This window comes from Strigops habroptila, chromosome 8, assembly GCF_004027225.2.
Source record: "Strigops habroptila isolate Jane chromosome 8, bStrHab1.2.pri, whole genome shotgun sequence".
Taxonomy (NCBI): domain Eukaryota; kingdom Metazoa; phylum Chordata; class Aves; order Psittaciformes; family Psittacidae; genus Strigops; species Strigops habroptila.
In genome coordinates, this window is record NC_044284.2 from 39427187 (window position 1) to 39454985 (window position 27799).

The 27799-nt window shown below is 47.0% G+C and overlaps 2 protein-coding genes across 6 annotated transcripts in view; one reads left to right on the forward strand and one right to left on the reverse strand.

The window, feature by feature from the left end:
* Positions 1-7218, reverse strand: part of SMG7 (SMG7 nonsense mediated mRNA decay factor) — a 51969-nt gene extending 44751 nt beyond the window's left edge. For 4 of the 5 annotated variants that reach the window (XR_003992531.1, XM_030494001.1, XM_030494004.1 and 1 more), the window contains exon 1: positions 6819-7218. Coding sequence is in view for 3 of the 5 variants with exons in the window: in XM_030494001.1 (XP_030349861.1) it covers positions 6819-6847 (29 nt within the window). In the remaining 2 variants the exon portion in view is untranslated. Of the gene's footprint in view, positions 1-4253; positions 5576-6818 lie in introns of those variants that run through there. The other variant, XM_030494003.1, reaches the window with a different exon arrangement.
* Positions 7219-17683: 10465 nt separating this feature from the next.
* NMNAT2 (nicotinamide nucleotide adenylyltransferase 2) overlaps positions 17684-27799 on the forward strand; it is a 29782-nt gene continuing 19666 nt past the window's right edge. Inside the window, exon 1 of the mRNA XM_030495132.2 lies at positions 17684-17870. Coding sequence (XP_030350992.1) covers positions 17786-17870 — 85 coding nt within the window. The 5' untranslated portion in view covers positions 17684-17785. The remainder of the gene's footprint in view (positions 17871-27799) is intronic.

Sequence of the window (27799 nt, forward strand, 5' to 3'; positions counted from 1 at the left end):
TACATTAAGAAGTACAGGACCAAAGTATGCAATTCTGCTAATGATTTTAAGGAAACAAATCTGTGGTTTTACTCCCCTCCTGCTTGACAGCAGCTGTGCAGTTTTCAAGTGAGATGAGGACAAGCCTCAAGTTCAAAGTAACAAAAGCAGTAACTAATGTCTGCCCACTCACACTCCTTATACATTATAGCTGTATTCCTTAACTGCTTTTCCACCATTCCTTACACCAAGAGTGTGTTCCTACTAGTCAATCCCTGTTGCTGTTATGAAGATTCAACGGCGGTAATGAAGGACCCTTAAAAATCTACAATCCCCAGCAATTCCTCATACAGCAAAATCAGACACTGCAGCAAACTATCCTCTCCTCCTTCCCCAGTCACCATGCACTTAAACTGCTATTACTCCTCTGATTTTTGCTGGCTGAGCAGAGCAGTAAGGATGCCAAGGAATCTATCCATCAAGTCACTGTATTCTACCATCAACCCAAGCAATCCAGAGCAATGAGTGCACTTCTTCTCAAGTGGGAAGCACCAAGATATCTGAAAATGCATGCAACAGCCAACGTGGCAGATTGAAAAGCAGGGCAGCTTCACAATCCATATAGATTGATTTAAATAAAGCTTTAAGTTGCTTAATGTAAAAGTTAGTGTTACAATTCAGTGCCCAGATCAGTTTATTTGGAGGCAAAACGTCTCACTGTAGCAGGCTAGGGTTACTTGTTATGAAACTGCTATGTGGAAGATGCACTCTTAGAATAGATAATTTTACAAGTAGCTTGAATATCATGGTATACTTTATACTGAGTACTTAAATAAAATAGCTAAGCATTCACTATGCAGATGTATCTTATCAGTGAAATGAAGAAAGTCAGCAAAGTGAAAAAAACCACCTCCATATTCAAGGAAAGGGGCAGCCTTTTCAAAATGCTTTTGTGCAGCTTAAGTGCCCCATCAAAACCTCAGATAAGCATCTCCTGGTTTCACTGCCACAACAGAACCTTCTCCTTTTCAATAAAGATCAAACAACGTAGGAATATGCAGGTTAGAACAAGAACTAATTGCTACAAGAATAATCCCTTCCATCAAAAATAAATAAATAAATACAGCTGTAACTTTACTTACACTAACCTGCACTTCTAGGTCACTGGAACACTGTTTTGCAAGTAACCTCAAACACAGCACAAAGAAACAGCATCCACAATAACCTGTATTCTGCAGCAAGAAAAAAAGGGGAAAACGCTCAGCCTAGACTGAAAACAGGGGTACTATTTGTGACAGCGATACCAGTTAGTTCTACATATATATAATAGTATATTTTTATATTCTATATATAGCTACAACTATACTCTAGGAAATGGGGCATTATTTACCAGTGTTATGGGTTAGTGAGCACTTTAATGATAATGAGCACTATCACTAGAAGAAGCAGTCCCACCCTGCCTTCACTATTAGGGCCTTACTCCTGTGGCACAAAACCTCACCCCTTTTCTCTGCACATGTCTGATAACATGATGAACGGGATCAGGAAACCAACTCAGGGAAAACTCCATGGGTCAAAACCAAAACAGCAACAGTTTTAACCTAGCATAGTTCCCCAGTCCAGTTCACTGAAGACCTGGCCATAAACTTTTGCCACCAAATCAGGGTTGCGGGCGAGAGAAACAGCAAGAAGCTTCCGTCAGGAGCTGTTCAAGTTTAAAACATGCCCTTTGCCTATATGGCCAAGCTTTTGCCAAGTACTAAGCAAGTAGGGTCAAGTTCTCTGATTATTGCAGCCCACTTCCCTCTGGCACACATTCATACACAGTCACCTTCCTGCCAGTCCCTCCAGCAGAAAAACGTGCCCACCACATGCTAAACTGCACATGCATTCAAATCCTCACTATTTACTCCATGCAGAAGAGCAAACTCAAACTCCACACACAGAGAAGCACATGCCATGGCTGACATGAAGCTCTGCATGTGGTAATTTACACCAGCTGAGCTCTGCTTGCTTCTCTCTCAATAGACATGCTCATTTGGACCACTTTTCTATCCAGCTAACTTTCATAAAGCTAATGGTGACAATAAACTTTGAAACTTCTATCCCTCTGCAGAAGACTGCTAAATTTTCTTAAAGCCATTTGAGAAAGGGAAGAAAAAAAGTGGTAAGCAGTACATTCGCACAAGCCTTGCTTCCTTAGGAATCTAGAAATGAAAAAAGCATCAGAGCTATGATTGTACACCCAGCCAACTTGTGACTTTAGCACAAGTTGTCCATGGGTGGCAGGAGGATGCTCTATAACCCAAATCCTCGTGACAAAAGAAGGGAGCAAGTAATAGCTGCCCAGAGCCCCGAGATGCATGTCCTGGGGCTCTCAGCAAGATTAATTTCCTTCAGCAGAAAGCTCAGAGGAGAATTGCCTGACACTTCTTTATTGTAATTTTTTTTTTACTTCATAGCTCACCACAAAAAGCTTCTTGATCAGTAGTAAGTAGTAATCATCAATCTTATTTGCCTTTTCAAATCATTACTCTCACTCTTAAAGAAGAATAAGAAGTGTTGTTCATACTAAATATTAGCAGCAATTCTAGTTATCAAATGCTAGAAACACCTTGTATGGAGAAGGGGAAGGAGGACAAAAGAAGAAGAAACACTTTCCTTTTATGTTCCCCCAAAGAAAACACTGTGCTATGAGGCACCTCCTGAAAGTTCAACGCAGTATTTGATCTCTCATCTACTCCTCCCCTGTTTAAAATTCAAGAGTAAACAATGTATGAGAGCAGCATTAATAATTTCAGAATATAAAAAAGCTGGGGGGAATGCTTTCCAAGACTGACTGGTCTTCTTCAGATATCAAGATAAATCAAGAAAGATGTGGAACAACTGGAGCGAGGTCAGTAGAGTCCCTCACGGCAGCCCAGGGTGGAGCACTTGCATATGGAGCTGGAGGAGAGGCCATGGCAGTGGGGCTTGGCCAGCCTGGGGCAGGGAAGGCTGCGGGGCACCCACAGCAGCCGTACGCATGCAGGAAGGGGATTGAGAAGACAGAGTCAGGCTCTCTGCCATGACATATGGTGGGAGGATGACAGACAATTGGCATAAGTTAAAACATGAGAGGTTCAGTTTCAAACAGTATTCTGTTTTTTGTCTTTCCAGCATTGACAAACCAACTCTACATCATCCTGATCAGGAATCAGTACCAGAACATGCTCACACGCAGAGAATGCAGCACTAAATTACCTCTGCTCTACCCTCCTCCATTAACAGTGAGGAAACACTGCAAGAGGTACATCATGGACTGGCAGACAACAAAGGAGCAACCATGGAGAGACATGGCAGATGCAGAAGTTAATGGAGCTACTGATGAGCCTTTGAAAAGAGCCACAATTTAAATTATTAAAGCAGTCAAGCCTTTAATGAAGTTGGTTATAGCCTCGTCATAAGGCTACAGGAAACTACCTACTGGTTTGTCAGCACTAGAATTTCTAAGCAGTGTTTAAGCCCTGTAATTCGAGCACTTCTATGTTTACAGAGTGCTAAAAGCCACAATTTACCAGGATAATGCCACATTTAACTACTAACCGAGTTCACATCTTTGTGAAATGCAATTGAGACAGTCAAAGTGCTAAACTTTTGAATCTAAGTTAACTATGTTTTGAACATTACAAATTTGAACATATAAAATTGGCAATGAGCATAATTTCCTTAGAGTGAGCAAACGTGGACTGAAGCTTGGTACTGTCTTATAAAAAGGACGTGTTTGGAAGTTTCTGTGGTATTATGCTAGAAATCATATCAGTAATGATATTTTGCTTATAAGTTACTTCTGTACCTAGCAGAATACACGAAGCATTTACTGTAAGGCAACTGCCCAAGGAGATTACTTTGATTTATGGGGAGTACTTGTAGATTCCCGAAGCAGCACAAGTGATATGGATACAAATTTTTAGCCAGATGAGACAAACACATTCACCTGAACAGACACGAACCATGCCTGTTTTTCCTACAAGCTCTTTTAAAGAACCTTTGGAAAGGTCTACTCACCTGGCCAGATGCAATTCAGATCTTTCAGAAGTGACTCAAACAGTGACCTGAGAGAAGCATCTAGCAAACTAGACAGGACAGAATACACTCAGTAATCTTGAAAGGTGACCTTGCAAAGGATAATAAGACTAAGAAAGCAAAAATCCCAACACTTTCTTACAGCATATGAAGGTGACTTAAAAACAGACTCCTGCAACTTTTGAATGATTCAGTACATGAAGTCTGACCTTCTTTGTTCTTTCTGGAATACTTCCGTAGGAGTCTTAGGTGTTTCTCAGTTCTCAACACTTTGACTGATGTGGCACAATCTTTTAAGGACAGCATTTTAAAACAGTTGATTCATATACATCTATATAGAAAGCAAGAGACCGGTAGTGGAGGAGTTAAGGCAGTCCAGCTAGAAGTCCTTTCTTTCCTACTCATTTTTTCAGCATCTCGATTCTTGCAGAGTCATTATTTCACTAGTTATTCAACCATTATGTGGTCACCTTAGAAATTCAGCTCTCTTCTGTCTAAACTTCAAATACAGACAAAGATTTCTCACAAAAACTTTTCTGTCCCTCCTTAGTTTTAAGACAAAGAAGACTAGCAGAGACTAATTGTTCCACGCCTTCATTTGGCATAATGTTTTGTTAACCTGCCCTGGCATATCGTTATACCTTTGTCCATTTATTCCTTCATCAGTACACTCAGAGTGAGCTTGTAATACTGGAGTAAGAAGAAAGATGCCCTCCTCCTTAAGGCAAAGGACTAACAGAACTGGCTCTGAGAGTTTGAGGCTCTACTCCCAGTCCCCTTTATGAGCTTGGGCTGCAGTAACCCATAGCTCAATTTCTGCCCTATGCAAATCAAACAATATAAATATATACTCTGTGGATGTAAAAAGCAGTTCACAGGTTTCAAGGAAAACTTCCATAAGCTTACCTTCCATACAAAGGAACAAACCCAAATGCTCTACAGGGAGAAGGTGAAGATTACCAACTTCACAGTGCTTCAAAAGGTTGGGAGGGGGAGTATCCTGGATTTTTTTTAGGAGGAGATACGATTCTTGGTGACAAAGACAGGAGTCACTACTTGTAATACATTACTGCTCAGATGCCTCAGTCCCGTTGCAATAGGCACAATACAAAAAAGCAGTGAAGAAAAAGCAATAAAGGCCCAGGATGAGCTACAGTGTTGGAGGAACAAAGCTAGGACATACAAGGAGGTGATTAGTGCCCACATGCTTGTATGCAAGGAGGATCTCCAGCTTGGTGCAGCAGAATACAGAATGCTAAGAAGGAGTCCGGTGGTGCAGGAAGGTGACTGAGACAGGACAAGCATGACTTCCACAGTACCACCTTGCAATGACACAAGGCAGCCAAAGACTTGTAGTCATGGGGACAGAGGGGAAAACAAGAGGTTACAAAATTAAGACACATACTACAATACAAAAGCAAGTCTTTTACTAGTAGAGAAGAGTTAGTAATAAGACATTTAAGAGTTTTTACCATAATGTAATGAGAAAAAACAAAGAAGTCTTTAAGACAGCACAGGCAAGCAGCCTGGAAGAGAAAAAGAGTAATCTTCCTCTTCCAGGAATAATTTTTCTCTTCTCTAATAGCAAGTTATTGCTATTAGGGGAAAAAAAAAAAAAAACTTTTCTTGAAAAGATAAACTTGAGACAGGATCTGGACTACCAGTACCAGAAGGAAGCAGACAGAGATACAAGGCAAGATGAGGAGGAAGGGGAGGATTTGGAGAATCAGTAAGGGGAGACAGCTCATGTGTTTCAGAACCCTGGATAGAAAGTGTTTCAGAAATGTGAAAACCTCCTTGAATTCACTCCTTAGAAATCCTTCCCAAACCCTGGACTCCTCAGAACGAAAGTGTGTGCCCTTTTGGCATACCTACTCCTTTTCCACGAGGAGCTCTGGATGGGGCAGGGGCAACACATCACAGACAACACAGTATTTAGTATTTTACAGCTACGGAAAAGCCATTTGTATCTCGCAATGCTCCTTTCCAAAATCACTAGAGAAAGAGTGTTTCATACCCAAAAAATAAATTCACTCAAAAGCCTATAAAAGTTTTCCTCATATCAGCATGCAGCATCTAGCACTCCTGACTTCAGGGACTTAGAAACATTTCCGTTCAGTGAAACATTTCAAGAGACTCCCTTCTCTCCCAAACCCTCAGCTGACAATCCCCAAAACCGATCAACTGTATAAGCTGCCACAGAGAACTTTCAGCAGGCCGCGGGCTGACTCCTGAAGGCTGAGACACAACTCTTGTTACTCCCATTCTCCCAGAGCACCTCAGAGGGCTGAGAGCGCAAGTTTCACTTCACTGCTGGGATCAAACTTCGCAGTCATTCCGCAACGGCGGGTTACAAAGCATCTACTTCAAAGACGCTGCAGAATTCCGGCAGAGAAGCCGGTATGGACTCCCCTGCCCTCCCCGCTGCTCTAAGACACCGGCTTGACCTTGCTGAGGAGCCCTCGCCGCGCCGGGCCGCCCTCAGCTAAGCGGGAGCCAGGGCTGCCCGCCTATGGGTACGCGGATCTGTCCCGCCTCAGTTCCCGCTCCCCGCCAACCATGCGGGGCTCGGTAACGTGAAGGCAGCACCCCGCTACTCCCCACAGTCACATCCCCCCAAGTCCCGAGCTCCTCGCTGCCGCTGTGAGGCCTCCTCATGCCTGAGGGGACAACGTCCTCCAGCTCCCCGCTGCCTCCAGAGCCGCTGGCCGCAGCCTCGCCTCAGAGCAGGCGGCGGACCTCCCCCCCGCCGCCGCTTCCCGGCCGGCTCTCACCGGAGATACTGCGCACACAGCAGGCTCATCCTCCGCTGCTCGCCGCTCCGTCCCGCCGCGGGTCTCACAGCCCGGGCCGGCCCGCCGCGCCCGCGCCGCCGCCGCTGCTGCCGTCGCTGCCGCCTCCAGCCGCCGCCGCCATCTTCCCGTGCAGGGCCTGCCGCCGCGGGGGAGGGGCGGCAGGAAGGAAGGGGCGGGGGTGTCCCCGCTCTGCGCTCCGGCCGTGCAGAGACCTGCCGCGCCCCGCCGGCCCCGGCAGCGCCGGCCCCGGGAACCCCAGCGGCCCCGGCAGGCCCCGAAAGCCACCGCCGCTCACTCGCCCGCCCCCCCGCCGCCTCGCTGAGGTGCCCGTACCCTCCCGCCGCGCCGGCCGCGCTTCCGGGCCGGGCCCCGCCCCCGCCAGCACTTCCGGCGGCGCCACCAGCAAACCCTTCCCCCGCGCTTTCCCCCCTGGCGACCCGCGGCGGCGCCCGCCGATTGGCTCGCCCGCTGCCATAGTAACCGAGGGGGCAGCGGGGTGTCGTCACGGCAACCGCGGCGCCTTCCCGCCCGCCGGGGCCGGGGCCGGGGCCGGGGCCGGGACCTACCGCCGCGGCGTTCAGCAGGCTCTCCCGCCCCGCGCCGCCCCGCGGCAGCCCGTCTTACCGGACTGCCCTTCGCGGAGCCCGGGGAGGCGGGAGGGTCGGGTTGCCGAGAGGCGGTGGGCCCCGTCGCTGTGGGGGAGCCCCTGTCCCTCGGCACGCGGGCGGCAGCGGCAGCCCCACGCTTTCCTGACAGAGGTTTTAGCGGGAACAACGCTAGTAGGCCTGAACTGCTCACATGGACCAGGCTGTCCCATCCCTGTGTGCTTGCTTGCCCACACCAAAGGATTCCCAGCGTTTGGGCACTCCGGTGTCCAGCCCCGAGGGTCACCCCAAAGTGTGCCAAATGGCCCTCATCTCAAATTCCCTCCGTTACCCAGCGCCTCGGAGGCAGGAAGCTCAGGCATGGGATGGGCTCCTTACCAGGGATGCAACCTGCAGCACATGGCCCCAGAGTCAGCACTGCAGTCTCAGCGTGGAGCCAGGACTTGGGAATGATAGGCAGTAACCTTGCACCTTGGTACAGCAGTCTATCACATCTAAATATTTACACTTTTTACACTATTTACACCTTGTGGTGCCACCTCCTGTGCCGACTTTGTGACTCATTTTATGCTCAAACCTGTCTGGTCAGGAAAATTCCCACTGAGTTCAGTAGCCATTTGATCAAGTGGGCCAGCCTGAACAAAAGAGACATGATAATGTGGGATCAGATGCACACCAAGGAGGCTGGCTAATGTCATTGTGTTATTTGAGTAGGTACATGACCCCAAGGGCAAAATGAAAGATCATGTTTTGAAAATAAATCCATCACATTTTTTTAGGTTGAAACGAGAATGTGTTTAGGGAAATTATTTTCAGAGTGAACATGTCTAAACAGAAGCCTCTCAAGGCTGCAGAATTGGTTTCCTGGTTTCAGTGCAATCAGGGCTGGGCAGTGAGCCATGCCACCAAACCTCCACTGAATCCTGCACACTGCCTCAGGCAAGCATCACAGCAGGGCTTGGGGCTTCGGGCTCAGCCTCCATCCCTGCAGGCTCTCGGCTGCAAAGCAGGTGCAAACTGGTTCAGCACTGGGCAAACTGGGACTGCTTCAGCCTGCCCAGAGCCTGTGGAGGTTGAGTTTGCACAGCTCCACAGGGACCCTGAGATTGTATCTCCTGCACAAATGCAGCTCTTAGAAGCTGCATCTCTCAGGGCACATTGTCCAAAATTCTCCCTGGCCCCTTCACGTTATCCACATGATCTGGAGCCTTGTCCCTCTGGTTCCTGAGCTGGCATGCTTCGGGGACCCTGTATCTCTGAGGAGATGCTACTACTGTTACTACTACACTACTGTGCCAATATCTCAAGCTATTTCTGCTCTTCCCATACTTTTCCATCCATTCCTTCTCCTTACGGTGGAGTTGAATAACCCAAATTTTGAAAGCAGAAGGACCTTAAGCCAGTGCTACTTTCCCTTCCACCGGCCCCTCACTTCCACCTGCTATTTGTAGCCAGGTTCTTCTCCAGTCCTGCGTTCACCGTTTCCCACAACAGTGGAGCAGTGCCATGAGAACAACTTACATTGGCTTAAGCAGGAAAAGCCAAAACCTTAAAGGAACACAGGCTCCCTGCGAGCCTCCCTACCTCCCACACAGCTGACTTGGGATTTTCATGTCAGTTTTGTCCATCACTCTTCTCCTGGGGACTGTTCCAGGCACATCCCCACCCCTCTTTAGCCTCAGTCAAACAAACTTTCTTTTCCACCTTTTCGTGCTTTTATTTTTTTTCTGGAGAGGATCACTTGCCAGAGGCTTCCTCCCAGGCAGAATGATATCGTACAACCTGACTGTAAGATAGCCACCAAACTGCAAAGAGCACCCTGGCACACACTCTGCTTCATGCTTCCTTGTCCGCAATGATATTGCTTAAAATAAAATGCTTAAAATAAAGTTACTGTTAACCTGCATTGCTATTACTCAAAATAATAAGCAATTCTTTATTTTTCAGTCCACTTTAGCACTGTGCTGGACCTTAGACAAAGTCACTGGCGCACAGGCTGTTGTTCTCTCCAATTGCAAGTGCACTTCTGAGCTCAACAGGTTGGATCGGTGCAAACAGGAGTTCCTAGGGCTGCCCCTCCTTGACCTCTGCGTTTGCACATGCGTAGGAGAGGGAAAATCTGAAGGTAGAAGCTTGACTTAGGCTATTTTTGCCAGAAATTGGGTGGCATGTTCTGGCTTTCTGCAGCATCTCTTTGGTCGATGAACACAGGTTTTAATTAGGAGGCCACAAAGTGCTCCTTCAAGGCATCACACTCATGCCGCGTCAGGCAGAAGTGAGGAACAGGCAGCATTGACTCAGCAGCTGTCTTGTTTGGTCTTGTCTGAGTCCAGTCCACTTCCACAGCCACCCAAAAAGACTTGAGAGTTTCACATGAGGCAGAACTGACTTCCAAGTCTTGGGCAGCGGGGAGCAGGCAGCCCCAGCTATTTGCAAGAGAATCTGATGGGTGTTGTTGCTGGTGTTGTTTAGCCTGTTTAATGACAATGTAAGTTGCCCAGTGGAGCCATACCTCAGGGCAGCTATGTGGGGGAAGCTATGGCCCATTAGGGCAACCTGCCCAGCCTCAAAGCCTCCCTCAGTCCTTGCTCACTCCCCTGGAATATCTTCCAGGCACATAAGCAAAGGATGTCAGAGCCTTTGCAAGTTTTAACCTGCTTTTCAGGGCTTTTCCTCTGAATTGTGGGGTCTTCCACTTCCCTCTGAGTTTCTGCATTGTTAGAACGTATCTGCCCATTAGGACAGTGTGTTCATTAGTTTCTCTCCCCTGCCCTCTCTTCTTGCCTCTCAGAGGGCTCTTCCACATACACGTGCCTCTGGATTTGGCCTCAGTTTCTCCCATGCAACATTTTTGAGGACTTGGCATTGCTGCTGATTGCTCTGCTCTGTTTCTTATGAAGTTGTTCTCCAAATCTTTTGGTGTACACAACAAGGGAGATAGTTTCCTTCCATTTAAGGGGGAGCCACAAGTCAATCTGCCCTTAGTTTTGTTCCAAGAGATTTGTGATACAAGTCTTATCTTCAAAGAAGCAGATTTCCCATAGAGGTCAATGCATATTATAATTTTTCTCGTTAACGGGTCAATGTCTGTGGCTTACCATTTTCTTAATTACACAGCATCAGGAAGGATTTGGTCCCCAGGTGAGGACAGTAGACCAGAGACACTGTGAACACAGAGAATAACCCTGACCCTTGGCCAACAATACAGCCAAAATGCCCAGGAATGAAGCTGTTTGGCTTTCTAGAGGGAAAGTCTCATAATCCCAAATGTGAATCTGTTTTGCATCCTTTGACAGCCTCCGCTACTATACAAGCTCAGCATTTAACAGACCTTGGACATGTTTATCCTCAAAACATGAATCTAGCCTGCTCTAAGAGGAGAGTGAGTGACCATTCCCACTGAACAGATAGTCAGAGGAGCAGAAGAGATTTCCTTGAGGTTGTTTAAGACAAGAATGGAAAGGTGGACCAACTCAGAGCCTGCTCCTATCCTTCTTCATTAACACTAACATCTTTAGTTGACCAGGAATATCCTGTGAGTGTTGCAGAGTCCACAGTCTCCCTTTTGTGTGTGTAAACTGTTCCTCTGTTTTCACATAAAGATGTGGCCGCTGGACAGCCCTCTGTCTCAGTGCCAAACCTCAGCTTTTAGGTCTCTGAGACATCACATTTTCCTGCTGCTTAGAGTAAAAACCTGGGATCAAGGAAAGATGAGAGTACAGCTCAACAGCTGAATGATGAAATGCCAGTTTCTCAACCGATTCAGTGATTATTTCAATCTAAATGATGCGAATGCGGGAAATTAGTACTCAAACGCAATTGAAGAACTTGAAGGAAGAAACAAAGAATGAAGTTACTTAAACAATGTTAATTTTCCCCTGTATTTATCCCTTTCAGTAATTATGTTACTGTGATTAAAATGTATTTTTTTTCATCCCAGATGGTACTTCCGAGATTTTTAATCATTAGTGACGAAAGCTTCATCTTACCCCAAGTATAAACACATTTCTCCAAATATAACCTATATGCAAAACTTCAGGAATTTTTATTCTATAGAAGTTTGTCAGGTATTCATTATTCCCTTGCAAATGTCACTCAGAACAAAGAAAAAAACCATAAAACAGGCTGCATCTCTTAAAGAAATCCATTTTATTCCTTGAATTCATAAAGTATCTAATGGATTTACTTTTAATTCCTTGAGAGTAAGTGCAGAACATTCTGAAAAGAAGTACCCTTTTACATTAAATAAAAGCCAAATCCCCCTTGGAAGGGAAAGAGAAAGCAGCCATTCCGGGGGAGCCATGCCTAGTGCTTGCGGCTCACACCTCCATCCTGCATAAACCCAGCTCAGATTGTGACCATGCAGATCGATCCATCCTGCACGCCTCAGCTGTAACCTCAGACAGAATTAGAGACATTAAAATGCCTGCGAAGCTAATTGTATCTGTGGCGGATTCTCAGCTGCTGAATATGGTCAAGAGAGAAATCTTTTACCAAGCTGACCTTCCTGAGGAGATATCTTGAAAAGTCAGTCCCGTGTCCTATAAATGCTGCACAGCTTTTGGGATCACTTTGCAGAGGCCACCACACAACCTTGACAAATCTCCAGGAGGCCACGAGAGCTGTATCCCTCAGTGTACTTTGGCAGCTTGTTCCAGGACCTGATGAACCATGCCCTAAGAAAAGCTCTTGAGCTGGAAAAAGCAGTCACCAGTTAGTCCCTGGCCATGCTCCGCTGGCTACTCATGAATTTTCAGACCTTGGTTATAAGTCATCTCTTTCACTGGCTGCTCTTCAGCCTTGCTTACTCCTTCCTTGTTTGAATGTTTGCTCTCACCTTGGGTCATCAGAAATGGAAGGTTTCTCCCCTTGGGCCAGGCTGTCCCATCCCATGTGGCCTTAGACCTGGTTGCCGCAGGTTTGGCAGCTCCCTCCAGCTCTACCAGACTCATGCCACAGCAGGGCCTGAGCCGTGCCCATGTGCTTCCATTTATTGTCGTGTGCAGTTGCTCCATGACCGACTGGTTCAGCTTGGCTGGTCCAGCCTGGCCCAATCTGCCAGTCCAGTCTGGCCTCCTTACATTTGCAAATCCTTTCCCTCATAGAGGCTGGGTTTGCAGGCCTTTGTTTAGATACACTCAGATTATACCTAAAAAATGGGTGTAAATTAAAAACCTGCTTTTGTGGGAGCCAGGGATTTTATTCCATCTGGGATCAGCCTGTGGGAAAAGGAGTCAGGAGAGACATGAGGAGTATTCTCAGGACCTCCATCCTCTGCTTGACAGATGCTTTTAAGCTCAGGTTCCTGCTGTCCTGCCCTTGCAGAGCAGACCTCTCCAGCTGCCCCTCCTCCCCCCCAGCAGGTATTGCCCTTTTCTCCAGTAGATTTGGGTTGATTTAAAAAGTTTTAAAACTGTCAGTTTAAAAGCTTTCAGCTGGTAGGTTTCCCTTCCTGTTCCTGAGCCCAAGGGGAGAGACAAGGTGAAAGACAGTGCTGGGAGGACCATGGTGCCCCTGTGCCTCACCCCAGTGAACAGAGGCACGATCTTCCTGCCTTCTGCTGCACACCACCACTGCATGTGAGGCCCATCTGTCTGGACAGCAAAGAGCTGGACAGATCCATGTGCAGAAAACACCCTTGGCGTGAACCACAGGCAATGTTTCAGGTGTGCTTAACAGGTCTAGCCTGCTTCTCAAGTCCCGCAGGCAACGATTTTGCAGTGCTGCTACAAGCTGTCTGTGTCAGAGTAGTCAAGTCGCTGCATTTCTCCATGCTATTTTCTTCCTCAGAGGATAAAACCAAGCTAATCAACCCTCTGCCCTCTGTCTATCCTGCTGTACCAGCTCTGCAGGTGGCAGATGGCTGCCTGCTGCCATGGGCTGGGTTGGAGCCCAAATCCGCTGTGGGGCTTGGGCCCTCTGGCAATGCACAGCAAGGGCTGGAAGGGAACATCTGGCTCCTGTGGCTGCTGTCTTCAACAGTGGGAAATTTGCATCCACATTTTCAGGGAAAGCAGCAAGGAAAATAAAATAAAGGCTGTCTTGAAAAACACTGAGGGGAAAAAAGGTGAAATAACCTCCTCTGGCATACATAAGTCTGTGTTGGAGGTGAGTAGCCTCTCCTCTTGCACTCAGCTCCTTCTGCAGCCCAGTCTCTTCCAGGCAGTTGGTTCTGGGTGTACATCTCTGTGGGCTGCACCTTGGGCTGGCTGACCCACCACACAGCCTTGCAGGCATCGCTCCCGTGCCAAAACCCACCACCGCTCCCAAACCAGCAGTGTTGCTAAGTGACAGCTGATTTACCACATCACTTACCCACCCCAGCATACAGCAGGAAAGCAGAGGAAGAGGTACAGGCAGCACTGGCCAGACCTCATCGCCACCACATCCAGGCAGTGCATAACCCACATCTGGACAGGCCACATTAACCTTTCACTATGTGGTACTTACAGTCAAACCCCAACATGAAATGAAGCAGGCAGAGATACTTGGCCATGCACACCAGGAACTGGCAGGCTTGGTGGGTTGCAGTGGGGATCATCAAGCAGCAGGAGAGCTAGGCCACATGTGGTCTTCTCCATTTGTGCCTCCTTCTGTAACAGCAGCACCTGATGCTCCTATGGCTGCAGGTGGTGCAACCTATGGAAGGCTGAAGGGAAAAGATGCCTCCTTGCAAAATTTCTTATGCAAAATTAGTGTGAAATGGGGCTAGGATTAACAAAAAAAAAATATAGTCATTTTTAAGTGTCTCACCTAAGCTTCAGTCTCTTCTGTATGAAAGGAGTCGTCTTCTACAGGGCAAAACCCCATGTTTCATACTGGTGCAGAGTTGTATCACCCCAAGGGAAGGGGGTAGGACACCATCATAGGTGGGAATGTACAGGAGAGAAGCACCATGTTGTGTATTGACAAGACCTCTTGCAGCTCTGGGCTGGAGCCAAACCAGTGGTGTTACAATGCCATTCCCATCTGAAACCTGTGCTGACGTACAGCAGGGTGTGCCAAGGAGATCTGGGCCCATCACCAGGGGAGATGGCTGAACTAAGATGAGCCTGAGGTCGGCTCTTGTGCAGGAACTGTGGTGGCTTCCAGCTTGTTCCATGACTTCACACGAGAGACGATTGCTACCTCTGGTAGAGACACTGGAGGCTCTGCAATGGCAAACAAGCACAGTTATGCCCACCTTGCCAGTGTGGGAAAACAGCTTACCCAGAAACATCGGGTTTCCCAAGTTTTCCAAATGAAAATAGGTTTCTGTCCCTCAGTGAGTTAGACTCCAGTTTTTGAACTTCTTGTCTACATTTTAGCAAAATTGGAGAACAAGTTTTCTGAAAACAAAGAGAGACACAAGCACATGTACATAGTGGACTGGCAGGTCAGCACATGTATGACCAAGGCAGGCTTGAAGAATGTCCTCTTGTTCTGCTATTACCATTTATAAAAGGTTTATAAATGCTTTATTACCCTTTACAGGGTTTATAAATGCTAATCAAAGGTGTGATTTTACAGGCAGCTTTATACTGAGCACAGCACTGGTGTTAAACTGCAGATAGCCACAACCTTTCTTAAAGCAGCAAGTCTCTCCCTTTCAGTGTAAGCTTGGGGGCAGCAAAAAAAAAGCTCAACACAACCCCCAAAATCTCATCCCTTTGAATAATCAAATATCCATACACAGCTAATAGGAAGGTAGAGCACCATAACTCCACTGACTTGATGTTATTTGTTCATTTATTTATTGCCCTATGCAATGAAAGATGGAAAGAGATGGATCTGCTTCCCCTGGCCATTCTCACAGCCGAGCAAGCAAAGGTGACACTGATGTTTTTAGAACCCCATTAGGACAGTTCTCATGGGTTAGAGATTGCTGCATGCATCTAATGCACAGCTGACCTCATCCAGACTTGCACCTGGGTCACACTGCCACTGGGATGGTTTTTGGCAGGGGTCAAGGGAGCTACCTATGGAGGCAGCACCTATACCACCCCAGCAGGTTAGTGGTTGGGCTGCTGATCCACCTCATTCCCCAGCTAAGCCAGGCCTGCAGCCAACATGCCGTGTCCGTGCCACCTACCAGCCTGTTGTCATGTGGTTTTTTTGGCTTTGGGACTAACACCTAGAGTGAACCTCTGAGAATCCAAATTATTTTGTGTTCATGGCAGCAAGCTCCCCACCTGGTTTCCTGTTGGTAAGAAAATAAAATTTCCTGGAGGACTTTTGAATGTAGACAGACATTTACACCCTTAACACTGTTCGTTCGTTTGGTTTTTCTCCTACTTGACAGTATTTTCCTAGTGGTTTTTTGTTTTGTTTTGGTTGGTTGGTTGTTTCTCCCCCCCCAAATAGTTTAATTAATTATTTTATTTTTCCTGTAAGAACCTCTGACTAATGCACGTAAACTGCTTTCTCCTTTCCATGTTTTATGGGTGGGGGTTTCAATGGTTTGTTTAAATTCTGGCAGCTCTGCCTGCTTCCCTTCTGCTCCCCATCCTGCAACCTTCAACCTGCAAAGCCTTTCAAAGGGGTCTGTGAACTTTCAAACACCAATGGATTTCAAGCCAGCTTGTTGCCAAAGAGGAGTGATCCATTAATATATTCCACATCTCCCTGGGGATCTGGGTGGAGTCAAAGGGCAGAGGCAGTGAGCAAGGGGCAGAGCACACCAGCTGTCTCAGCATCCCTCTCCCTCAATGACGGCTTAGCATGAATTAAAAATCAGCATAAAAATATAACCCCGTGGTGTGTTACCATATCCCTATGTGGCAAGAGAGACCACCACTAGCCATCAGTGCATGCTCCCCAGGGTATGACTGCAGCTAGGGTCTCCGCAACAAGGATTTAAGGATTCCCTGAGCAAACAGACTTAATATCCTCTTGGGTTTGTTTCCCAGAGGTCTTGCTCCTTCATATCACTCAGCGATAGGACCGATGAGCATCCCAGCACTCAGCTGAGCTGACAGGGCAAACATTTGCAAGCAAAGTACTGGAAGTAATTTGTCTTAGCAGGACAGCAAGTAATACACCCCACTGCTACAGGCAAGGCTGAAAACCACCAGCCCAGGAAGGCAGAAGGGACATAATGGTGGCTGAGAAGCCCTATAGCTGGTACCTCATAAGGACAGAGGGAGGAGGACAGACGAAGGAAGAGAAAGGGAAACCCGCTGGTGGCAGGTTTATAAGCAACAGGCCAGAGACAGCCTTTGTGAGCTGGGTGAGGGCAGCTGCCCGCAGCTGTGCTTGCCATAGCTGTGGGCAGAGAGGGCTCTGCAGGCCCTTTCTCAGAAGAGAGATTCTTTAGTGGAGAACAGCAATGCTGCAATCGTACGAATAAGAAATAAAGACAATTAGTCCACGAGAGCTTGGTACTGGTTTACCCGACCATAAAGACTGGGTTTTGGTGCATCCACAGCATCTATTTGATGTTTGCTTCCTTCAGACAGTGAAACGGATGTACCAGGGGAAGCTCAGGCCCCCTGAGCCAGTTTCCTCATGGGATCCCAGAAAAGGATGTTGCAGCAGTGCTGCACTGGGCCTGGGGCAGCTGGATGGCCTGTTTGGGTCCTGGTCTGGGACTGCAGGCACTGGGGTCTCCAGGGTCATCTGCACAGGACTGAGGGACACACAGAGCATAACTACTCCTGAATATTGGGGTGTGTGTGCAGACGGGTGTGTGTTACATCTCTTTAGCCCTGGGGATGCAAATGTGTCACCGCTGCTTGGGCAGGGGGGCACAACCCCTCTGTATGTGTACAGCGTCGAGGGGTGTGTGTAGGCCACATCTCCCCAGCACTCTTTGGAGTGTTTGTACTCTGCATATGTATGTGTGCACATGCGTATGTGTGTGTGCATATACAAGGCATGTGGATGTGTGCCCATCTGTATGCGCATGCCTGCAAATGGGCACATGTCTCTGCAACTGTGCATGCACATATTTGTGCCTGTTGAGATAGATATGCACATGTGTACACATACATACATACATACGTACATACATACAGGCGTGCATGTACCCGGCTGTGTGGCCGCAGCTCCCAGCCCCTGGGCGGGGGGTGCACCGCCTGCCTGCGTATGTGTATGTGTGTGTGTCTGTGCCATATCTGCGTGTGCTCGCCCGGCCGCGTGTGCAAGGTGCCACGCCGCCCGCCCGAGCCCGCGGAGCCGTGCGTGCCCCGGGCTGTGCCTGACGGTGGGCGGCCTCGCTCCTGCTCCCGCAGCCGCGGCGCCGCCCCGCTCCCTGCTTCCCTCCCTCTCTCCCTCCTCCCTTCCCTCCCTCCCGCCGCCGCCGCAGCCGCACCGAGACACAAAAAGCGGCTGGGCAGGGCCGGGCAGGGCCGCGCCGGCACCATGACGGAGACCACCAAGACCCACGTTATCCTGCTGGCCTGCGGTAGCTTCAACCCCATCACTAAGGGCCATATCCAGATGTTCGGTCAGTCCCGCCGGGACCCCGGCAGCGGGGCGGGGAGGACGGGGAGGGTCGGGGCTGCACCCCGGGTGCGGGTCAGTGTTTGAGGTGCATTTTGGAGAGTGCAGCCCCGTTCCCGGGGGACCGCAGCAAGGTGGGAGGGACCGGAGGGGAGCCGCGGGGCAGCCCCAGCTGGGCGCTGTCCGCGGAGGGTGGTGCTGAAGGCGCCACGGGCGGAGGCCGGCCCGGGCCTCGGCCCCGACCACACCGATAGCCAACAGCAGAAGGGCTGGCAGCTAGCCCCGGGTTATGCTTCCTTTAACATAGCGGGTTCCCCCCGTCTGCGCTCACCTTGTCACGCTCCCGCCCCCACAACCCCCGGGGTCGGTCCTGGCAAGGGTTCCTGGTGGTATTTGTAACCTGCCGCTCACCCGTTCGGTCTACGAGTCTGTGGTCGCTGCAGCACTTCTATATCCTCAGTGACTGGGGAGGGAGGGAGGGACCGGGCCAAACAGCTAAAGACAGGTATGGCAGAAGTGAACAAAAATACAGGCAGTTCATTGAAATATTAGAATACCCACCCTTTAGATTGATAATAGGTCAAAGGAATCTGAAATGTTCATGTGAGATGATTGATACTACTGGGCATCTGTGAGATGACCCAAATGATGGGGATGCTACAATCACTGCTACAGCCTGTTCAGGCAAGACAAGAGGGAGGGAGGGAGGAAGGGAGGAAGAGAATGAGGGAAGAAGGGAGAGGGAGAGGGAGGAAGAGCAGTCTCTCTTAAAGGCAGTCCGACATGCCATAAATACTGACTGTTCAGGTACTGCTTGAAATGTCTGGAGATCCCTCTGCAAACAGTGACTTACCTCGGGTGAGGAGGAGTCCTGTGAGGGTGAAGTGTCCACTGCAGACCACCGGAAAAAATGGAAGTACAAAGATCAGCTCTTCTAATATCCCTTCTGGGAGTGCAGAGAGAGGAAGCATACTTGATGCCTGATAAGAGATTTGAGGCTGGGGAGCAGATGCTGAAGGTCTCATGCTACAGCTGGAGAAGCATCCCTGGGGTTTTTAAAAGCTGTACATAAATTTCAAAGCACAAAAATAATTGAAATCAGCTTGGGGTATTTCTGCGTCAGACATTGTTTTCATAGAATATAATGAGTTGGGCAGCAGGCTAGAAAATGATGGTTTTCTAGATGGAAATGATCACATTGTTATTCCATTTCATAAGTGCCAGCAAAATGTAGTCCTGGACACCAATACACCAGAAGCATCAAAAAAATCCTATTCCATAAACTAAAAACCTGCAAACAAGGAACAAGAGGAACTTTTTAAAAATAAAAATAATAATTAAATGAAGTTACAGGGGCTTGTCTGATAGAAGCCACTATTGATAAAACAGATTTTCTATAATTCACATTACTTAGTCCTAGATAGTATTTTGATTAAGAAAAGCAATACTAAAAATATCAATGTGGCCCATATTCAGTGGACTAAAAACCAGTAACACGTATTTTAGAAAATAAGGATCGGTGAGGTATTGACATGCAGTGGGTATTTTTAGTAGACTCGCAATGAGATTTTTTTTTTTTTTTTTTTGCTCAGTACTCTTCATTTTCTTTGTCAATGACCTGGAAGAAAATATATAACCCCTGCCGATGACCCCAAAGCATGTAGAATAGCAATTAATGATGGTAATGAGTCAGTTGTGCTGCCTGATTCAGGTTGTCTAATAAAAAGGACTTGTTCAAACAGCGAAGTCAAATGCAAAGTCATATGTCCAGCAAGGAAGAACGCTTGTCAAATATAAACAACAGGCAAATGTCTTCTGCCAAACAGTGACTGTGTCAAGCACTGAAGAGTGATTGTACATAGCTCACTGAATACAAACTCTGTGTGATGCTGTAAAATAAAGCAGCAAATACAATCCTTGTAGATATAAGCAGGGAAATATCAAGCAGAAGAAGAAAGGTTGTATTATTTTCATGTACAGCATCAGCACAATCCTTTTTAGACGAACAGTAACAAGAATTACATTAGCTCTGGAAACCAGGCTTTGTAGCAAGAATCTAGAAAGGCTCGGTCTAAATCTATCCTTAAAGGTGTTAAAGAGCAACTTGATCATGGCCTTTAAATATCCTCTTTGGGGAGGGATGTGTCATATGTGATGGAAGGGGCCTCCTTAATTCAGCAGAGTAAGGACTAGTGAAATGCCACGAGCAGGTCTGGATACTGCACAACATCAAACTACAAATACGATGTGTGGTTTTGAGTGAATGTAATCAAGTAGGAGGAAAAAGAACTTGGGTACCTGATGGATTCTCTGTCACCTGAAGGCCATAAATCAAGACTCTGGTATCTTTCAGGAAGATATGTTTTAGCTCATAGAGAATGGCTTGATGTAGAAATTTTGTATGCATATGTCCTGTAGACATGCTGGAATATAAGTCTTGAAATACCTGATAGGGAAAAATGAGTCTTTCACAAGGAAAGGACACAGAATTTAGCTTCTAAATCCCTGTTCAGTTTTGTTTGAGGAACGCTTCCCCCAAAGTCTGAAACAACAACCAGGAGAAGCTATGGGAATCTCAACCAAAATCTGTGTTACTCGTTTAGCTCTGTGCTATGAGTCCAACCAAAACAGTACAGCATCCTGTAAACGTTGCATTTCAAACAGCTGAATTTCTGCAAAAATATTGTCTTTATCTTTCAGACAAATATGTGGGCTTTGGGAGCCTGATAGGAGGATTGAATTTTTTTTTTTTTTTTTTTTTTTTTGTGTGTGTGTAACATAGAGAGATACAATTTATCTATTTAACCCATGGCACTAATTGAGCTGAAAGGAAGTATAAGATTTGCACTCGCATGCCACTGTAGACATACCACTGTATGCCAACCATAATTTTTCTCAGTATGGATCTTACCATTTTTTATTCAGGCCAAAAGCCAACCTTTTACAACAGGATTTTTACCTGAGTAGGAGACGGATTAATTATTTGGAAGTGTCTTCTAGTGGGGGAAAGGTTCCCACTGAGTTATTTTTTCCACCAGTCATGTGAATTTAAGACTCCATATCATCATTATCCTTGGGTTTCCAGAAAGCTGGGATTCTTCTTACACCACCAGACCTGCAACTGCAACTCACCACTGACCCTTGCATCTGCGCAGAGCTGAACATACGGCAACAGGGCTCCCTCTATCCTCTGCCAGTTGCAGGACTGGGTCACTGGGACTTGCCAGATGAGGTTGATTCATGTCTGTGTATATAAAATTAATATCATGCATATAAACTGATATTTAACATAAGATATATAACATATAATAAAAAAGTAGGTGAGATATGGTGCTGTACAGCCATCCATACCAAAGGGTTGAGACAAACACCCACATAGCCCTGAAAACACTCCGAGTTATTTGTGGTATCTGATGTGCTCTGAGATATACTTACGTTCTGAGTCATAAATTTGAGTTGTATTTTCTAGCTTTATGTGGCTATAAGAAACAGGATGCTAATGTTGTGGGGAGGAAAGGCAGGAGGAGAAAAGAGGGCAGAGGCTGTTTCTAAAACTTGCCCTGAACATTGGTGGCCTTTAGTCTGAAATAAAACTCCACTTATATCCCAAAGAGGTACTGAGAAGGAAAAGCAGATCCCATGCAAAAACTTTAATAATTGGAGACAAGTAAGATTCGGAACAAAGTCCTGTGTAAAGCTGCATGAAAACCCCACCACTGGTTGGTGCTGGGGAGCCCAGCTGCTTACCTTGGATGGCATGGCTGGTATACACCCAAACTCAAATCAATTCACTTTGATTTCCCACTGACACTCAGAGAAATACTGAGCACGGGATAGATGCTTCACCCTCCTCCCCTGCAGTGTTTTGATACTGATTTATTTTTTCTGTTGTCTTTTTATTCATTCTTTTCTTCTTCTTTTATTTCATTTTTCTTCATTTTTCTATTCACTTCTTCTTTTCAACTGTAGAAGAAAAGGGCTCTCTGTAAATGCCCACTTTGCCCATTTTGGCAGGTAGGACATTCTTTCTTGCCTTTTTAAAGTTCTGAAATTCCTTACAATCCATCCTTTCACGTGCAAACTTCTGATTTCAATGAAAAAGCCTTGTTCACTAAACAGTTTTATTTCTGCCCAGTTTTAAGAGTAGCTTGACACAGATTCATCTCTAGGGCTTGGGTCACCTATCATACTCAACCCTTTCTGACACATCTCTGTCCCTCTTTCTACCTCTGCTCATTCAGATGTAGCCTTCTCATAGGGAGTCTTGGTACCTTAGGTGTTTTAAACCTGCTTGGCCACTGCATTTCGCACCCACTTCATTTCAAACAGTGCCAGGACTTGGACTTGCACAGAAAAACATAGGTTGTATATAGGACAAATCCTGAAAGTCAGCAAATTTCCACTGTTTTTCCCTTCCCCACCTTTTTTGTCTAATGAGAATTAAATTTTCCGTATATCCTGTGTGCATCTGTTATTGAAGAGAGTTTATATCCCAACCAACAGCTGGGCAAAAAGCATTTCTGATGGAAGACAGTGAAAGACGACTCTGCCATCAAAAGTAAAACTCTCTGTTGCATGGCTTCTTTAGAAAGTTTGAGCAATTAAAAATCCCACCAAGCTGCTCTTTGATTATTCAACACAGCCCTTCTAGAGAGGCAGCACTGAGGTCTGTTGCATCATGTATAGAGGGTTGTGAGATGAGGGGATGCAGTTTTGTAAGTAAAGAGGTAAAGAGGGAGGAAGAAGCAGGAGCTGAGGCTTTTTTTAATGGTGTGTGGTTTTAATATCCTGAATTTAAAGAATTTATTTTCTTCTTTTGTTGACTGAACTGCAGAGCAGCTTAATAAGAATATCACTGCCTGGGACATTGCTGGAAGAAATGCATGAGCAGAATGACAGCTCACCCTTTCCCCCTCTTTCCTCTTTTGCTTGAAGGCGAATATATCTGCAAATGTCCAGAAGCAAATTCCTCTCTCCCCCCATCTAGCAAAAGCTCATCAGAAGCTTGAGAGAGGCTTTGCCTCTGCCATCTGCAACATGAGTAAGAAGTCAAAGCCTCTGCAAGGCTGCCTCATGTTTCCATTTTGTCTCCAGCCTGAAATCTGAATGTGTAATTAGCTGGAGTGATTGATGGAGTGAGAGGTGGGTAATGGGATTCTGGGAGGACATGACAGACAGGGAGGGCCTGATTGAGCCCCAGCTGTGCTCTGCATAGCTTTGGCATGGCTCAGGGAGCTCAGGCAGCACAGGCAGAGTGGCAGTGGAAAGATCAGGCCTGGGGCAGAGCCAGAACAGACATTACTTATAACACCCTGGTTGATTTATTGGACGTGGTGAGTTGTAGCATCCATGCTCACCTCTCAGCAGCGTAAGTTAATGCTGGACAGGCTCTGCAACACACAGAAGAACTTCCACTGACACCCAAGCTGCTGAAATCACACCAAACAGCCAAAATCTTTCACAGGTGCAAAGGGTCTGGTAGGGCCCACCCAAGTGCTCCTGGCTCCAAGTGGTGGCAGACAGCGGAACCTGTCAGCCCAGCCTCGTGCCTTAGCTGGTGAGTCACCGACACACCTCCACTCCCAGCACTTCACCAAAATGTGCTGAAACTGCAGTTTCTTGGGTGCTGTGCTGGGAGGACAGAGCAGCACCAGCAGGGCTGCAACACCCATGGCTCTTTGGGGTGCTATTACATATCAGTTAATGTCACATTCTCATCACTGCACCTCATACAGACTCTTTTTTTCATGGCCTTTATCACCAGCTTCTTAGTTCTCAAGCATCTCATCTCCTCTTTATGACCCAAAGAGAGGAGTTTTCCCAAGCATCAGATTAAACTCCATCGATAACTACTCAGAGATTCTTTTAAAATATTTATAAGCTCTTAAATATTTAGCAGTATTTATTACTGTCTGTGAGACATTCTCTCTGTGACAATGCCACCTCCCAAAATATGCCACATACCTTCTCTTACTTCCACCAACTATAAACAAACCCTGCCGTGAGAAATCCAGTCCTACAACTTCATTCAAGAAATAAACAGGGGCTCCACTTCTATTTAAAAACTGTTTTCACTTGCTAAGATGCTCGCACCTCCTGCATCATCTTCTCCGATACTTTTTCATAGCAGCTGTGCAATGTTGAGGGTATCAATTACTTCAATGTTAAACCTCAGCAGCAGCAGCCCATGTCTCTCATGTGACCTTGGGCAAGTGACTTTGTCTGTCCCAGCTGGTGCTATGAGGGGGACTCACATCTCAGCTTTCCCTACCAGGCTGCTGTGGGTTTGTGTCAGGTACTGTAGTGATGGGGGACATGGGTAGAAGCAGCATCACTCAGGCGATCTTTGTGCATCTGAGCAGTGGCTGCCCCAAAGTAGACATCCTCATGCCTGCATGCTCTGGCCTTCAAAATGCCTTCTGGCAGCAAGGCAAGGGAGCTGCGAGAGGTCCTCGAGCCGACGTAGAAGGCACAGACACGCATTGGAGCTGAGGTCAAAACCACATCCCACCACTTGTGGCCAGGAGGGCAAGGGGCAAGCAGAAGCAGTCCAGCTGTGTTGAATGTGCATCAAAAGTAACTTGAACCTTAACCCTAACCTCCACCTGGGTCCAGGGAGCCAAAAACAGCTACAGCAAACCTGACAACTCTGAGACAGAAAAATCAGCCTAAGATGGAGATAACACCAATGCTCCTCTGGATGCATGCCCTCTCTGGCTTTTATAGCCCATGAATTCAAGCTTTCCTGTGGTGCCATAAGTGCCCAGACAAGTAGGGATGGATTTTTGGGGTGCCCTGCATGGAGAAAGCTGGGCAAAGTCAGTAGTGCCCATCACAGCCCTGAACACAAACCAGGGCCAGGGCATAACTGTAGTCCACCACAAAGCAGCATTGCTTGCACGTGTTGATGGTGTGCGGTCATGACTGGAGAAGATAAACCTAGGTCAGGAGCACTTTTTTCTTTTTTTCGTCTCCCTTTCCATCAGCTGATTTCTTTCAGTAAGCCTGAGCTGCTGGGTGTAGCCTGGTCACACCAGCAGAAAACTGCTAAATCCATATTTTGGGAACAGAAGAACCTGGAGTCTTTAGAAATACATATTTTCAAGAGCCACTATAGGGCTTGCCCCAGAGGAGGAGAACTGGGATAAGTCTGTTTTGGAGCTGAAGTAGGAGGCAAATGCAGAGGAACTCCCCTCTGGAAGGGAATGGGTGGAGAGCCTGTTTCTGAGCCAGACAAGGAAGGACTTGCTCAGTGGCAGCTCCACAAAGGTTTCTACTTTCATTGAAAATCCAACAGCCCCTAATTGAGCTTAAGCCATCCCTGAGGAAATCACATTTTGCTAGGGCTTATTGGCAAGAAAAGTAAGAAATCCAGTTTTCCCAGAGAAATCTCACAAGTTGGCTTGGGGATGCCGAAAGGTACAGCTTTGCTTCTGGCGCCTTTGCTCTGTGCAAAGGCATCGCTGATTCTTCTTCTAGGGAAATGCGGTCTCAGGAATAGATCTACAAAAGAGAGGGTTTTGCTGAGCCACGCAGCCAGGCGAGACACAGCTGCGGTAATGGGAACGTAACCTCCCTTTGGTGTCACCACGAGGCTGAAGTCCTACCTTGGCTGCCTCCGCCACTCTATGCAGTCACCAGCATCCCCCTGGCCTTTCTGCATTTCTGTAGATGGGATGTTTTCTGCCTGCACAGTCCTGGTTCAGCCAGTGCAGATCCCTGCCAGGATCAGCATCTTTTGATGCTTTGCCAGCAAAGACAAACCATGGGTCAGACTCACAGCACAGGAATCAGCCCCATATAGAGGCAACCCAAGAGCAGCAAAGAGCTGCTGGGCAAATGCTCCCCATCTTTCTTCCATTGGGAATCAGGGACTGTAAATCCACTGCTCCTGGTAGGGTTGTGATTCTGCCGTGCATCAACCTGAAGGAGCAGCACGACATGCGCCAGGATGTACAAAGCACTGCCTTTGATGTGCTACAAAGGCTTGGATATGAAAACAAACGGAGCTCTTGCACGGAGAAATTAGGGCAGTGGAAAACAAGCGTGGAAATCTGGGGTTTATTTTTCCCTTCAATCTAAAAAAAAAAAAAAAAAAAAAAAATGGCACTGGGTGACACCACTTTCCCAGCTGGTGGCTGGCTGAGACAGGGACCAGGACCTCTCCAGGGAAGAGCACTGAGGTGCCTGTCCTACTTCAGATGTGCCACCCACATCCTGGTGGAAGTGAAATACAAAATCAGGCAGGATAATGAAAATATTCACCAGGTGCCTTTTGCTGCTACCCTTGTCCTGTTTGAATCTATCCATGAGCCCAGGGCAATAAAAATCATTTCCAAACAGAGCAGTCAGGACTATTTGGAACACCCTCCCCTCTGCTTGCCAAACAGTTTATTTTTGCTCCTGATATTTAGACTCTTACCGAAGCTGAGATACAGCCACAGAATACCAGCTCCAGGCCAGATTTGCGTCGCAAATTGATGTTGCTTTACTGTGGGTGGCACGTTTACATCACTTTACACCAGCTGGAGAGCTGTTAGCCTTGAAAACCCTATAGGAGAGACAGATTTCAGCTGAAATCACTGCAACTGCTTTCTGCTCAGTCTAGCTGCAATGATGCTTATTCCTCTAGTTTGTAGTTAAATAAACACTGGTGCTCAGAGGGACATCTGCACCTAGTGCTGGCAAATGCACCTTTGGCACTTTTTTCTCTAAAAATCCAAGGAAAGTACTACACTGGAAAGGGAAAAGTTATTCCCCTCCACCATGCTACAGTGTGCATGCTGTACTCCTTGCTGACTTACGCGGTAGCCGGCTAATGTACCAGCCAGGGAAAGGTATACGACTTCTCACTTTTCACTTCAAGACCATGCACACAGACACTCATCTTACCTGGAGATGCTTAATTCCTCTCTGAGGGCTTCTAAGCAGGATGCTTCCATACTGTCTTGTATCAGGGAACTCAAAAAATATCCTTCTTCAAATGAGGTCTTCTTCATCCATTTTTATCTGCTAAGAGTTGTTTTTATGAGGATGCTTCCCCCCACCTCACCAGCTGAAGACCTCTAAGATGCCCACACAGCAGATCTGGGTGTCAAATACCAGGTGGAAGGTGGTCCACCCTGGCAGAACTTAGCTGCCCATCCTTCAGGTGAGACCCAGTGAGGTGCTGAGCATGTTCCTTCTCTCCTTGTGATACGAGGATGGAGATCCCTGGGCAATAAATTATATCACTTTTCCTTAGAAGTGGTGAGAGTGACAGCACTGTGCTAATCACCTGCCTGACAGAAAAGTAGATTCAGTCCCTTCCTGGAAGAGCTGGGGGCAGCTTCAATTCAAGAAGCAGCTGCCTGTAATTGTCCACATGTTGCTCACCTGATAGATATTGCCTGCTCCCACCTGCTGCACCACAGCAGGGTGGGATTCTCCAGTGGGAAAATGCACTTTGGCCTGGATTACTTTGCCAGACTGTTCCTCAGATGCTTCTTCTCAAGCTCTGGGACCTGGAGAGTTTCTTCCTGGCCTCCTGTGTGCCTTCTCACTTGCACTACCCCATGCAGTACTTCAGTTGTGAAAAAAGAGGGAAAAATAAGATGGTTTCAATTTAAATTTCAACTTCAATGATGTAAAATAAGCTTCGACTGAGAAACCCAGATCACCTGAGACCAGCCAGGTCCCCTGCCCAGGCCCCACTTTGTTGGGTCTCCAGCAAATGCTCTGTTATTTTTAGGTCAGCTTACTGTGACTCAGTCTTCAACCTTTTTTGTGGTTTGGGGTTGGTTTTTGGTTCTTGGGTTGTGGTTTTTTTTTTTTTTGTTTGTTTGTTTGTTTTAAACATTTTTATCTCACTTTTTCTGCCGTGAAGCCATGAGTGGTCAACAGATGGTGATAGCATGAGTCCTGTTAGTCATCACTCAGGTGGCTCTCAGAGTT